General features: G+C 52.8%; 1 protein-coding gene across 4 annotated transcripts in view; it reads left to right on the plus strand.

The window, feature by feature from the left end:
• The window catches only part of LOC147369394 (uncharacterized), a 259,997-nt gene that overhangs the window by 6,209 nt on the left and 238,531 nt on the right, over positions 1-15,257 (plus strand). The window contains exons 1-3 of one of the 4 annotated variants that reach the window (XM_086411692.1): positions 3,999-4,550; positions 13,454-13,520; positions 14,646-14,705. The exons of 2 other annotated variants lie outside the window; for them this stretch is intronic. In XM_086411692.1, coding sequence (XP_086267818.1) covers positions 4,379-4,550; positions 13,454-13,520; positions 14,646-14,705 — 299 coding nt within the window. In that variant the 5' untranslated portion in view covers positions 3,999-4,378. Of the gene's footprint in view, positions 1-3,998; positions 4,551-13,453; positions 13,521-14,645; positions 14,706-15,257 lie in introns of those variants that run through there. One more of the 4 variants, XR_015167438.1, reaches the window with a different exon arrangement.

The raw sequence follows: 15,257 nt of genomic DNA on the forward strand, positions 1-15,257 counted from the left end.
CTAGCCCAGACACTGCCTCTCAGGCTCCACAGGAGGTCTTGCATTGCTCCCCAATGTGCGGTCTGTTGATGGACTGTGGCAGCCTAGTCCCTGGCATCCTTGGGAATCCACCTTCCCAGTAACATGCTGGGACTGGCTTACCAGGAAAGTGGGGAGACCCAGCAGACCTGGGTTTCTTGCTCTGTACTCACCAGCTCTTCCCAGCCCAGCTCCCTGCACCCAGTGCCTCTCAGTCCAAGCTACAGGACAGAGCAGATGGATGTACTGCCCATGAGGCAGGAGGGTGGAAGGATGGGCATTTGGGAGTCAGGACTGTGCTGGGAACCAGCTCCATCCGTGGTCAGTCATGAGACCCCTGACTCACTTCCTAAGTCCTCCAAGTCTCAGTTTCTTTGTCTGAAAGAGGGGATAAAGGTGCCCTCCTCAGAGTTGCTGTGAGGATGAAATGGTGCATGTAAAGTGCCTGGCACAGTGCCTGTGCTCAATAATGCCTGCTATTATAGCTATTGTCCAAATCCGGCTAGAGCCGTTAGAGATAGCGTTGTAGGGAGGGACCTGCCTGGGCTCCCCTGTGGGCTGCTGGGTTTTTGTAGCTGCAGAGCCCAATTACCCAGCCTTTTCCTCCACCCAGGAGCACAGCTTCTTCCCCAGGGTCCTCACCCCAGCTCAGCGAGAAGCAGAGGCAGATTCAGATAGGGAGTTAGCCTGAAATCACCCTTTCTACCCTGCCTCTTTGATTGGCAGCGCACTGCAGAGAAGTGATGTGTAAAGAAATGTCCCTTCAATCCAGGAGCTGTCCAAAATGGGAATAGTTTTCACGGCACAGTCATTTTTGGATAAGAAAGTCTGAAATGAGAGAATTCTGAACGCAGAACAAAGCAGAAGAGCCTGCCACAACAGTGCATGTGAGTCAACCCGCAGCGCCTCGCAAACAGCCTGCCTTGTTAAAATCAGTCCCTTGGTGCAGGCGGGATTAGCGCTCTGCAAACTTCCCATCCCAGGCCTGTCTGCATTTTTACTTTCCCTGCTGCACGTCTCTTGCTGATCTTCCTCCCTTCGTACCCGGGGGGATTTCCCACACATAATGGAGGCCACTCCCATTGCTACAGTGAAGGAGACTTTTTTCCTCTGCTTTGGGCAGAAAAATAGTAACTTGTGCTGGGAACACAGAGAGGCTGAAACACTCTCTGGAACAATTCCCTTGGCCCAGTCCCCGACTCTTTGCATTGTGAGAAGGAGCAGGGAGGCCCAAGGGAAGGTGCCCTGGGGAAGGGCCCTCTGGAGGTAATTTTGTGGGAGTCCCATGGGCATTCTCTTCCTCCCCCTCCTCCTCTAGCAAGTCCTGCCTGGTTAACTTACTCTGCAGAGTTGGGGCCTCCACTCTGGGGTTCCCAGTGGCAGACACAACTATTCACACATGGTACCCCAGGGGCTGTGTCCTGTGTGGAACTGCTGACCACCCCCCGTCCCGGTCACTACTTGCCACAAGAGTGGCTTGTGGGCTGAAAAGCATGTCCAGGAAGGAGCAGCAGGCCACACCAGGAGGAGGTTCTGATCATTTCTGCCCCGTGGCTTCCTGCCACTCTGGGTGAGCCCGAGCAAGACCGGCCGGCTGGGCTGGGTTCTGGAGCCAAGCCCCTTTCCTCACCCTGTTTGCTGAGCCTCCCCACACTTTGGCCGCTCATTATCTCCCCACTGGCGGGCGAGTGGGAGAGGCCGCGCCGAGGGGAGGGCCAATTACTGGGGCCTCACCGCTACGCACCGCCTTGAATGCATTTTTCTTAAATGGTGAAGCCCTCTTCGGGGAGAGGCAATTTGTGGGGAGCTCAGGGCCGCATAATTTACGGGCCCCTCTAGCCTGGGTAGGAGTGAGGTGGCTGTGGCTTGGTTTAATTAGCTGGGTGTAAGCCGAGCACATCACCAGAATGGGCCCGGAATCCTGGTCACCGAGGCTCATTTCTCTTCTGTGCGAAGCACCGCCAAAGACGAAAAGGTCTAAAGTTACTTCATTCATTGGATCCCTTGGTTAGCAACGTCTTCCAGTTTGAAATATAAACCCACTTATTTTTCTTAACAAGAATCCAGCCCACCAGCTACAGTGTTCTGCTCATGCATTTAATAGGAATAATTGAATGGAGCTCAAATTATCATAACCTAATGCTTTCCGAGGCAGATCCAGCCATGGCATATTTTTTCCTACAAGGAAGCAAGTTATGTGAGGCAGGGCAGTGAGGGGGAAGCCAGCCTCAAGTGCTGCCGGTTCCTAGCTCTGCTCTGCAACGACTTGTTGGTTGAATTTCAGGGGCTGCTGGCCACTGGGCTGGGGGCCTCTAGGGGCTTCGAGAGGCAGGGCACCAGGGTGGTAGGTGCTCCCTAGGTGATATGCAGTCCTCAGCTGGGCATGACTCCCTGGGTCATTTTAAACAATGATCAGGGAGAGAAAGCTAGAGATGAAAGAGACCATGGAGTGCTAGTACTCTTGGTGGTAGCAGCAATCCTAATGATGTTTGTGGACATAATTAAATATAACAGTGATTATCGGTAAATGAGGATGCCCACTTACTGTATGGTTGTGGGAACTGAGGTCCCAAGATATGGTGCTGATGACAGACCCTTGATCCAGTTTTCTATAGTCCCCAGAGCACAGAGGGAGGTTTCCAGTGATGCGATTCATAGACCCAGACCCTTTGAACAGATAGGATACGCAGGCTCTGGAGGGTCCATGAGGAGCTCTCCCTCACCAGCTACCCAGTCTTGGGTAGGCCTCTCTCAGCCTCAGTTTCCACATCTGTAAAATGGGGCTACCGCCTGCCCTGATTCCCTCATAGCACTGGTGTGTGACAACTGTGAGAATTCATGCAGAGGAGGGGGCACAGCAAAGTGCTGCCAGGGTCTTTGAATTGTCACCCCCACAGTGCCCTTACCTGCAGAGACAAAAGCTTCCTGGCCCCACTCAGGCATGATTTTGAGCTCGAAATGACCAGAATGAAAAGAGTGGCCAGAACCAGGGGCGGGCTGCTGACTGTGGGTGGCCTGGATTTGAGCCCTGTAGCTTTCCCCAGATATGGCCCTCATGCAGATCGTGTACGGCAGAGCAGAAGGTACTGCGTTTCTGAGCTTTCCCCTCACTTTCATCAGCCCACAAAGGCAGGCCTTCAGGTCAACCACCTATGGAGGAGTAGGGGTGTGTGAACACAGGACCTGTGCTTTTTCAGCCAACATGGCCCCCTTCGGAATCAAAGAAGGGCCCGTTTCCCAGGGGCATGTGTATAGTCCCTTCCTTATCTCCCTCCCTTTCTTCCTTCTCTTTCTCTCTCTCTCTTTCTGGAACTACATGTAAAGTTATCAGGAAACCCCAGCTGGGTGTGTGATGGTGCTGGGCTTCACCTTGCCTCACTGGGGCTGAGGGTGGCAGGTGCTGGGTCCCCCGTGAACACTGTTATCCTCCCAGGGCTCGGCTCAGAGGCTCAGGAGATTTGCCCAGTGCCAGCAGAGAAGCTGTGCTGGTCTGTTGTCAGCACATAAAAAGGTCACAAAGGCAGTGAGAAAGCTCTAGAAGGCCTTTGTGATCCCTCTCCCCAAGAGCCTTGCTGGTTAGGCTTTTGTTACTTAACAAAGCAAGTGGTGCCTTCGCTCTTCAATCACAAATCGTGATGTTGACTACTTCAAAAAAGCAGAGTGAATATGATTCCAATATTTATCTTAGCACAAAACTAACATTTCAGGGCCTATGCCCATAATTCAAATGTTGATGGGGAACACATTGTGTGAATGTGGTGCAAATATATACAAGGGGGGAAGTTGCTTATATTTAATAGGGAAACATGAAGTAAACATTTTTGAATAAAATGGCAAAGACTTGGGTTCTAGTTGCAGTTTCTCAGTTGAGCATATTTAACTGGCATGTCCGAGGAGCTGTCATGTGGTCTGAGGGCGGAGCAGGGTGAAAGTCGAGTTGTTGTTACCAGCGATGCCTCTCAGAACCCGAGCCCACGACTCCGTGTTCCCAGCTTTGCTGCGTACTTGCTGATCTAGAGGCTGGCCTGTGGCTCTGGGAAGTTGAGCGCGGCTCCTTGTTCTCTCTCTGTCTTTGCTTCCACTCCAGTGCTCGTTAGTGGCAGGAGCCCTTATAAAGGCACGTGGGAAGGGGAGCGTGGCTCCTTGTTAAGGGCAGTTGCCTTCTGGCTGCTTTACAAGAGTCTCAGTACGAAGGCTCCCCTCCCCGTGGCATGCTGTGTGTGGAAAAGAGAGGCGCAGGCCCTGTGTTCTCGCTCTGGGAATCCTTATGCAATGGAAAGCCCGGCTCCTGCCGGCATCTGACATCATGCGAGAAGGCCTCGCAAGCCTTATGTAAACACCCAGGTGCCTGTCTGTGCAAATGTGGGGCCTTGACACTGGCAGGCTCCGTTTCTGTTACCACTGCAGGGTGTGGACGTGTGGGCACTCGCAGTTCCTTCTGGAAGTCTCTGGTCTTTGTGTGTGGATGGGGAGGCAGTTCTGGAGCTGCCGCTGCACAGCCCCAGCCCCCTGCCCCCGGGAAGATTCATCAGGTTTGTAGAGGTGGAGGGCCTTTGTGATGCTGTGCATGCTGGTTCCTGGGGCTTTAGTTTCCATTCTAAATACGTCTTGCCTGCCAGGATACAGCCACGTGACTTCTGCAAGTGAAGAAAGGACACTTTGGACTTGTTCCCCTGGCTCTGCTCATGGTCATCGTCTTGTTCCGCAAGGTTTCATTTTCTCACTGGCTGCACTTTGTGTTTGTACGGGCTTCCTGAGACAGCAGGACCATATAAGCCTTGGTGCCCCACTTTCCAGGGGACAGAGATAAAGTGACACCCAGAAGAAGTTCACAGGGAGGGGGGGACAAGGGGAGACCTGGAATCTCATTGGTTCAATTCAGCAGACACTGACCAGGCGCCGGCTGTGTACCCAGAGCTGCACCATGAGTTGGGCAGGGGTGGTGGGGCAGAGAGGGGGCAGAGCTAGGTCACCCGCGGTTTCCTAAGGTGTAACGTGAGTAAAACAGAAGTTAGGACTTTGCTTGGGAAATTCAGAGGCCATTTGTTTCAGAGGATCTGCTCTGGGACCTAGTGGTGGTGATGATTAAATTGAAAATTAAAAATTATAAAGCTGATAACAGTGCTTATACATATGCCAGAAGCTGTTCTAGGTCCTTTATGGATGTTAATGCATTTAACCCTGACAAACAGTCTCTGAGGTGGATATTATTACCCACATTTTTACAGCTGTGTGTAATAACGCCTTGTCCAGGTTAGAACACAGATAGGGTGCTGGTTTCTCACCCCAGGCTGTCCAACTCCAGGGCATATGCCCTGAGCCACTGTGCAGGTGAAAAGAAGCAGGCACAGGTGCTGAGTGTATTTCTGCTGCAGTCCTTTCCCTGGGGACTTGGTGTCTGGCTGATGACCCTGACCTGGACATTGGCTCTCTGTGCCTCCTGGGGGTGGGCAGGATGGGCCTGGTGCTGAGAGGAGAGAGCAGGCCAGGACTGCGGCTGCCCACTGTCCATACCCAGGACTTTGCGGCCTTCTCTTTCTTGCAGAGAGCCTGGGACTCAGAGCTTTGCTGCTCTTTAGTTCCACTTGCCACCTGAGGAAAGTGTGGGGCCAGCTCTGCCCACTGGAAGCTGGAACCGCATCCCAGGGTGGGAGGTGGAGCTGGAGCAAGGGTGAAGTGACTGGACTGAGGCCCCGCCATGCCTCTCCTCCTGGCTGCTGCCAGTGGCTGCTTACCGGGAAGGGAGCACCATGGTGCGTGCCTCCCCAGCCTGCTGATTCCGCTCTCAGATGTGTCACGGCTTTCTCATGTGTCAGGCTGTCACTTCACACTCCTGCCCCTATCATTGCTATCTACTCCCACCTTGAAAACAGACAACAGTATGGCTGATTCTCGTCTGAGAAGCAACTATCTGAGAAGTCTTTGGACACACTGCCTGCGCGTGTGGTGTGAGATCCAGTGAGCAAGACTCAGGAGGGATGTCCAGGCCTGGACCAGGGCTGGGGAGGGAGACAGATGGTTGCAGAGGTGTGTGATGGAGGAAGAAAGGGTGGTGGTGATGTGGAGGTGAGATGCCTGTTTTGAGCATCTTCTACTTTGTTTAAGGCATCACCTAGGAAACTTGTAGATCTTTAGAAGCTGGGTGGTTTGGGAACCGTTTAGCCAAAGTGAACTGATTGTTCCACTGGGTGAGTAGTTGGGACGTTCGGCCTAGGGTGCTGGGGCTGCAGGAGGAGGCATTCTTGTGAGAACCAGTGTGTGGAGGGCTGGGGGAGCAAGATTTTCCTGGGCATGTTGAGTGAGATAAGTGGTTGAAGCTGAAGACTTCAGCATCACACTGGGCCCTTGGGGCATCTGGGGATGATGGAAACTGTTGAGCTTAGGCAAAATGTTATCTACTTCTGAAAGCCTGTTTCCTTCCAGCATCAGTACATCCTCCTCCTTCTTGGTGGTCTCTAGAAGCAGCCCCAGTGGGTGTTGTGTATCTGGTAGCTCTCTGCCGCCTAAGGAATGACTGAAGGGGCCGCTTAGTGCCGTTTCTGAGCCGGGAAGCAGTGGAGGGGGTGGAAAAGCAGAGCAGTACTGGCTGCAGTGTCCCCTTCCTTGTTTCCCTGAAATGGACCCACTGGTGTCATGGTGTTGGAGCTGGGGGAGGACGGGTGGTGTGAAGTGACTCCATGTCTCAGCTATGGGTGTGGAGAGGTCTGCTTGGGTGACATGGTGACTGGCCTTCAAGACTCGAACAATACCTGGGTAAAGGCATGTCCCGTTGTAGGTGTCTTTTGAGGCAAAGAAAAATAGTTTTTTGTTTACCAAGAGAATCATCCCCTGTTGCTAAGGAAAGAGCTAGAAGGAAGGGGTGAAGTGCCCGGAGGGGAGGGTGTGTGGTGACAGGACTTCCTCTGGGGGAGGTGCCAGAGGAGGAGCTGAGGGGTGGCCCTGTATCTTCTGTGCCCTCTGTGCTCTTGCTGGGACTTGGCCTCTCCAGGACCCGTCCCCCTCGGGCCCCCACGGAGCAGAACACCATGTGCGGAGTCTGAGTTCCCTGATGACCTGCTTTCCTTCTGAGCCATTGGTCCAAGTTCCATCATCTCTGTCTCCTCCAGGTGGCCCTGGGTCCCCAAGCCTCAGGCTGTTGTCTACCCAGTGTCAAACTGATGGGGGCTCTGGCACAGCTCAGATCCTTTAGATCTTTGTTCTCTTACCTGGGTTCTCTTCTCCCCAAGGCAGGGTTTCCTGGAGTGTGGTCTGTGCATGACCGCTGGTGCCCACAGTGACTCTAGGAGTCCCCTTGGGGTACTTTTTTTGAAGTCAATAGTTATGGTTGTGTTTGATGTATACTAAAAGATGTTCGTGAACATACGCAATCTCAGGTTTTGGGTTTCTCAGGCATTAGAACCAAGGATGAGACCTAACGTCTGTGGGTGACTGCAGAGTGTGCTGGTAACAGCAGGGCTTTGGGGACAGACTGCTTGGTTCACATCCTGGCTCTTCCCTCTACAGACTGTGACACCTTGGACTTGTTGCTCAGTCTTCTGTCTAACTGGGGATCGTAAGAGGCCCTTCCTCTAGGGTTGTTGTGAAACTGAGCAAGTTAATGCATGTAAAACATTTAGAAAGTGCTCAACAGATAATGCATACTCTGTTGGTGTTAATATTATTTAAAGAAATAATATTGAACAAAGAGTAGTGAAGATGGTATGCAAATAGCCAGCTCCAAAGTAAATGTTCTTTCTGCATAGATAATCCTGGATTCCTAGTTCAGCTCTGCACCTGCTCTTTTCTGTGTCCTGGGGAAGGCATGGTGGCTCTCTGACTCCTCAGTTTATGCATCTGTACAATGGGGAATGGAATGTTTACCTTGCAAATTTGCAAGGTTAAAAATAGACCACCCTGGCATAGTGACCGGCACACAGGGGTCATTTGGGGGCAGCTCTTGTGATGCTGTTGATGACATTGTTTCTGCTGCTATACCTACCCTGTGAGTGCCTGAGGGATGGGACCAAACACACGCATCTTGGGAACTAGAAGCACCCAGGATGGGGGAGATGCTAGATAGACTCATCAGGGCTGTGTTCTAAGCTCAAGGACGGGCACCTAAGAGTGAGCGCAAGGCAGGTGGGGCTGCTGCCTTAGGAACTCAGGCTGCTTCAGGGAGAGACACCCAGGGGTGGACCAGGAGGAGGAGGATGTTGGGATTTCAGGCTGCATTAACTGTGAGGCTGCCTTTTTGACGAAAAGTGGGAGAAGAGGCCAGGCAAGGGGGGTTGGTGTTTGAGCCTGCCTGAGGCCCCTTCTTAGCTCCACTGCCTTCCTGGGCCCTGGTGACATGTGCTCTTGGAATCTCCACAGGGCCTGCCCTCCTGCCCTGCCCTGGGCACCCCCGGGTGAGCTCTTGGTTCCCAGTGAGACCAGGGTGGCTTCAGTCTGTCCTCTTCCAGCCACTGGCCTCAGCCAGGCTGTGGCAGCCCTCAGGAGGAGCCTCCAGGTGGCCGGCACCGTGGCCAACCAGGCATGCTTTCTAGAAGGCTGACAGGTGAAAAATGACCGAATCTCCTGACCCTTGGCCTGAAGGAACGTGCGGACAGTTACACTATGGTGTCCTAAACTGGTGACCTTGGGACTCCGGTGACCTGAGAGTGTGGAGAAACCTCTGTTAAGTGGCCTGGAACCCCCTCACAGGCGGAGAAAGTGAGAGTTCTGACCTCTGGCCTTGAGATTGCTGAAAGGAGAGGTCCTCGTATGGCGGTGCAGGAAAACCCGAGCGGGGCCAGGCCGTGGTGTTGCAGCCCCGGCTCTGGCAGGGGGAGCGGAGGTGGACCCTGGTCTGAGCTTGTGAAATGATACATTTTGCCCTCACTGTGTGCTCTGTGGAAAGAGATCAGTCTAGACCCCTTTCTTGTTTTCAATTAGTGTACCCCCACTAGCAGTGAGTATACTCTCTCCAGGGGACAGAGAGTGGCCCTCTCTATGTGGGGGTAGTAATAATAATCAAAAGACAGTATTGCTAGTTGTATTACTACAGCTGCTGTTAATTAAACATTTACTAAGAACTGTGGTGCTGGAGAATACTCATGAGAGTCCCGTGGACTGCAAGGAGAGCAAACCAGTCCTAAAGGAAATCAACCCTGAATATTCATTGGAAGGACTGATGCTGAAGCTGAAGCTCCAGTACTTTGGCCATTTGATGAGAAGAGCCGACTCATTGGAAAAGACCCTGATGCTGGGAAAGACTGAGGGCAGGAGGAGAAGAGGGCAACAGAGAATGAGATGGTTGGATGGCATCACTGACTTAATAGACGTGAGTTTGAACAAACTCCGGGAGATGGTGAAGGACAGGGAAGCCTACAGTTAATGGGGTTGCAAAGAGTCAGACACGACTTAGTGACTGAACAACAGCAATAAGCCCCACTCTGTCCTTATCTGAGCTACCTATAAGCCCTAGGTGGTAGATGCCAGCTCCATTGTACATAAGGAAACTGAGTTGAAGAAACCCTAAATGACTATTTATTAGTTATTAATATTATTTAAAGAAACATCATATACAGCCTAGTAAATGGGCTCAAATTCCTGAGCGTGGATTCCAAAGTCCATGCTTTTAATCTCTAGCTTTTCTTTTGGTCTTTATCATATAACGGCTTAAAAAAAAAAAGGCAAGAGAGGATTAAATTGCATTTCCGTTCTAGACCTGATTGTCCTCAGAGCAAGGATTGTGTGTGTGATGATTCTGGCCTTTGCCTTACCCCTTGGGTCGGTGGCCACAATACCGGTAGCCATCCTCGTAGGCCATGTCAGATGCAGCTGCTGCTCTGGGCTCTGTGGAAGCTTTCCCTCTGCCCGTGGGCTGCTGTAGTGACAGAGCCTGTCCTGGGTCTGTGATGAGGTGTCTAGGAAGGCTGCTGTACTAGCGGCAGGAGTCTAGGGCCCTCTTCCTGGCCAGCAGTGTGGCCTGCTGGGGCTCCCTGTGGCACCTTCCTGGGGTACTCCAGACATCATCTGGGGGCAGATGGCTTGTCTTTGTCCTTCCGATGCCAACTCCGGAGTCCTGTACAGTCAGCCAGTCAGAGAGGATGTTGTGATGTACGTGATTGTGAGGTTTGGTGCTCCTCTCCGAAGTCCAGACTTCCTGTATGAAGCTGAACCAGGCATTCCCTCCACTTCCTGGGTGCCTGCCTCTTTCTCTGTAGAGTGGGGTGGCCATCCCTGTCCAGCCTCAGACACAGGGTCACTTTCAGGCCAGATGAGCTTAGTTTGTGAAGGCTTTGTTCTAAATCTAAGAGGGTGCGTGGTTGCCTTTAGATACCCCCTTGGAAGCCTTCCTTGACCCATCTGTTGGGTTAGGGGCTGTGTGTCCCCAGCCCCCATATATCTTTTTAGAGCTGTCATTACACTGTAGCAGAGCTGCCAATCTGTGGTGTTGTGTCCCCCGCACCCCTCCCCCAAATCTGAGAGTTTTTGAGGGAAAGGACTGTGCCCTGATCGCTATTGGTGGCACAGAGCTGACACCCAGTACGTATATGTAGAATTAGGAGATGATTGAATGAATCCATTTCCAACTGGGGGATGTGCTTGTGAGTCTTTCTGATCTCTCAGTTGGCAAAGAACTTCTAAGAGAGATTAGGAGGGGGAGGAATCAGATGTCATGTCTCCTTAATATTCTCTGAGTAACCTGTGGGTAGATCAGGTGTGGCTTGATCCAGCACCCAGACTGTCTCCATGACAGGGTTTCATTCTCCCCATTCCTTGGTTCCTTTAAGTGAAGCTAGTCCTATTCTCAGACCCCGCATGGTGAAAAGATGACTACAGCAACTCTGCCCCCATATCCTCTCTGACTCAGTCTAGTGGGACAGATGGGGAATCTTGGTCCCAGCATTCCTAGGAGTCGTGGAGCTCATTGTGATCGGACTAGCTTTGGTCATATGCCCTCTCCTGAACCAGTTACTGGCCAGGGGAAGGCCGTGTGCTAATTAGCTTAGATGGGACTTTTGCTCTACCCTATGTGGAAATGAGGAGGAGGGCATGGCAACCCACCCCAGTGTTCTTGCCTGGAGAATCCCATGGATAGAAGAACCTGGCGGGCCACAGCCCATGGGGTCACAAAGAGTCAGATGTGACTGAACAACTACGCATAGCACAGGTGGAATGACAGTGTGGGAGGGTGGATCCTCCAGGGAAATGGAGGCTGTTGCTGAGAGAAGGGGAGAGGCATATGGAGGAAATAGAAGGTACTTTCATCATAGATAGCATTTTATGTAAAAAAAAAAAAAAAAGAAAAAATCAGTGCATCCATGCCTCAATTCTGGGCCCCTTCAAGCTAAAGATGTTTTCCCCTTCAGTTGTCTGCATCAGCCCTGCAGTTCTGTGTGCATATCCAGTAAGGGCCCAGTTGCTCCACAGATGCCTCCCTGGCTTAGCTGGGGACCGGCTGTTGGCACTGGGCTCTTTCACGCTTTCTGGCTTAAACATCTCTCAGTCTGTGCATCTTGCTTATGGCATGTCAACTAGGTGGGGCCCTAGAAGGCATTGGTTGCGAACTGCCCAATGAGAAAACCAAAGCCCAGAGACGTGAAGGCTCTTCCCTGACAGCGTAGCCAGTGTCAAAGCCAGGATCAGAACCTGGTGTCCTGGCCCCATCTCGGCTTTCTTCCTAACCCTCGCCCTCCTTTCTACTTTGAGATGAGACTTCAGAGCCACAGACACACACAGGAGAGACTCAGGCAGGAGTCTAGAGGACTCGTTACAGGAGGTCGAGCACCAGGATGGTGCCTTGTAGAACAGTCCCGTCTCCAGATGCAACCCTGAACCTGCCTGCCCTTGGGTGCCCAGCCCAGGGTCTGCGGCTGGCCTCCAGGCTCCAGAAAGTCAGCAGTTAAGTTGGCAGCCTTTGCCTTTGTCCTTTCTGAGCTGAGTGATTAGGGTCTCTAAGAGTAACCATTATCTGTGTGTTTGGGGAATGCATGTTTTTCACACATGCAGCCCTTCCAGAAAGATTTAGCCTGGGGATGCAGCAGACGGGCTCTCCATTGAGGGCAGATACCAATCATTTTTACAATTGTTTGCAACAGGAGAGGAAGCTTGAGCTTAACAGTTCTGTTGTGGATGGATTTGGGGGAGAAGCATGAATGAATTATCAACAGGATGGCTTCTGCTTTTATCCTGGGATTTGCTGCCGTCCCTGCACTCCGGCCACCCTGTGCAGAGCCCCAGGATTTACATTCCTCACAGGTGTGGGCCTCATTGTGTGCTGAGGTCTCAGGGGCCCGGCTGGCATCTGTAGGAGAGAACCTGTCAGGTGTGTCCGGGGAGGGAGCACGGTCCTCAGAGGGGAATTTGGGGCAGCCCCCACACTTCTTCAGTTGGGGGAGGGTCCCCAGCCAGGGACACAGACCTGAGCAAGTACCCACCAACCTCTGGAGTTGATCTGAGCCCCCATAATGTTTTAAAGAGCCCTTGACAGCAGTGACCAAGAGGGATAGCTTTTTCAGCCTCTTGCTAGGGGGAAAAAAAAAAAAGATCCTGCTCAGAAATGCATTTGCGGGAAGTTTGAAGTTTGAAGCCCTCCAGCTGCAGCTTGGCGGCCTGGGTGGTCGGGTGGGTGGGATGGTGTCCTCGAGTGGGCGGGGAGTGGAGCATGGCAGCTGAGGAGCACAGCCAGGAGGGCAGGAGTTGCATCTAAACAGCGGTGGTGGGTGTGCCATCTGACGGACCTGGGTTCAAGTCTTGCCTCTTGTTCAGCAGCTGCAAGAACTTGGGCAAGCTACTTGGCCTCTCTAAACCACAGTTTACTTATCTATAAGACGGAGATAATACCTCTTTGGATATGATGAGATTTAAGTGAGAAATTGCATGTAAAGCTCTTGGTGCTATCAATGGAAGTGTTCTTTGCTGTTATTACTAACAACAGTGGTGGTGGTGGTGGTGGTGTCAAAGGTGCCCTGTCCCTGGTCTCCATCAACACTTCCCCAAAGACCCCAAATAAACACCAAAGCTTTGTAAACATACTGTGTTTCTAGCCCTACTCCCCCTTCCAAGCAGACGACCACCTTTAAGCTCCTGTATTGTAGAAATTCTGGCACCGTCCCTAATATTGATACAGGTGATATTTCAAAATGATTTGTCACTTTCCAAATGTCAGGCAGTTCTGGGTGGGACAGAAGCCAGAGTGCGTGATTCCTGATTCAGAGAGGAGGCAGGTGGGAGCTGAGTACACGCATATACCTGGGGTGGTAAAAGGTAGGACAGGTGGAAGGATGGGCAGAGGCAAGTAGAAACGGAGGCCCAGGACAGTTTCCCATACCGCACCCCGATAATGACCAGACAAGGAAGGTGGGGGACTGAAGTCACACTGGTCAGCCTCAGGGGTCTGTGTACCTGTCTTTTTTCCTGTGTGATGTGGTGGTGGACACTCTGCTGACGGTTTGACTCTGTCTTCCAGGAAAGGTGGCTGGTGTCATCCCAGATGTCATGGTCAAGAGGAGCAGAGTCGTGCCTGCTGAACACAGGCCTGTGCCTCACCCTCCCCAAACTCGCTCTTTCAGAAACATGCCCTCATCAGTTTTCGGGAGCCCAGGGTAGGGGCGGGGGTGGCATCTTGACACTCAGGCCCTGAGGATGGTCCTCTGGGTCTTCTGCAGGCATCACCATGATCTGGCCCTCAAGTGAAGTGCCTGGGGAGTTTGGAGGTGTCCCACGTGTGTCCATTCCTGCTCGTGCCCCCCACAGTAGCAGGCAGTGCCCTGGAGGCATAGTTTCTCCAGGAAATCCTCTCAGCCCACACCCTACCCTACCTGGTGGGGTAGGTGAGACTCCTGAGTGGGTGGTCTTCTGTGGTGGAAGGTGGTGCCGGTGCCCTGGTTGGGAGAAGTCCCCCTGGCCGTGTCCTCACTCTAGCGTGTGGGTCCCCTGGCCTCCCAGTTGAGGACAAGTTCCACTCTTGTCATTCCCCTGCCTCCAAGGGCCTCCTTCGTTTTGTTTCTAGTTGTTTATTTGGTTGGCCAAGTGGCGATCTTGGCCCCAGAATACATGAGCCGTTGGACCAAGATCTGAGTTCGTGCCGTGCTGTGTCCTAGGAACCTGGCACCATACTTAGTATTCAGTGTTTCATCATGTTCCTGTTTTATGCCAGGCCCTGTGCTAGGACTGGGGTGCAGCAGTGAGCACCACAGATGAGGCTGCATCCCCAGAACTTAGAGTCCAGAGGTGAATCCTGGGAGCTCAACATGTGCTGGTAGGAGGAGCGATCTAGTGAAGGGTCCAGGAACCCTCCTGGCCAGGGCAGGGTCCCTGACTCTGTCAGCTCCTCTGGACACGGGTGGCAGGACTCAGGGCTGCCCCTCCTGAAGGTGGTTAGGACTAGGGCCCTGATCGCTTCTGATGAAAGGGGCTGGCGGGCAGCCCAGGCCTCGCTCACCCAACCTGTTGGGGTTTCAGATTTGTTCCATCTGAGCAGTCAATTAATTAGTAATTGGAGCTCCCATCATCCCGGGCTCTGAGCGAGTTGCAGGGTGCCCCTCCTTCCTCCTTTCCATTCGCTCAAATTGAGCAGCCAGGTCCTGTGATATCATTTGAAACCCTGCCAAGAAGCAATTAACATGCTGTTTGCTGACAAGGATTTGCTGCCGCTTCAGGAGCAGGGGCCGGGATGAGAAGGCCAGTGGCGGGGAGCCGAGCCGTGAGAGCAAACAAAGGTGCGGATGGAGGTGCTGCTACCGGTCTTTGAAAGTTGCCAGGCCAGGCGGGAGTGGCCTTCTCTCCTTGGACCTCCTTCTCTCGCCCCTCCCTGCCCAGACCTGCACACTGCAGGGGTGGCCCTGGATTGTAGAACAGGATGGGTTTCTTGGAAATTCTGATGGCAGTGGCCAGTTACTGAGCTCTTACCAAGTGCTAAGTGCGCTGGACTGAAGAGCCCATTCAGTCCTCACAACAACCTGGAGAGAACCCATTTTACAGGCCAGGAAACAGAGGCACCAGAAACGAAAGGGCTGGCCCCACGTGACCCAGGCAGTAAGCGGTGCAGGAGAATCTGAGCATCTGGAAAAGCCTGCATGTTCAGGCGGGTACCCAGTGTGGATAAAAGGGTCAACCCCTGGGCCCACCGCCAGGTCACGGTGACTTGCTACGGGACGCGGGCTTGATAAATGGTGCTGTTGCGTAATCAGTGGCTGCCTCTGCGGGGTGTTAGGTGGAATCTGGTGGAGTGGCTGGCCCAACCCAGCCTTGCTGACAGAGCAGAGGCCCAC

This window comes from Bos grunniens, chromosome 7 (assembly GCF_055505025.1).
Source record: "Bos grunniens cultivar Pamir isolate PY7600 chromosome 7, Bosgru_T2T1.0, whole genome shotgun sequence".
Taxonomy (NCBI): domain Eukaryota; kingdom Metazoa; phylum Chordata; class Mammalia; order Artiodactyla; family Bovidae; genus Bos; species Bos grunniens.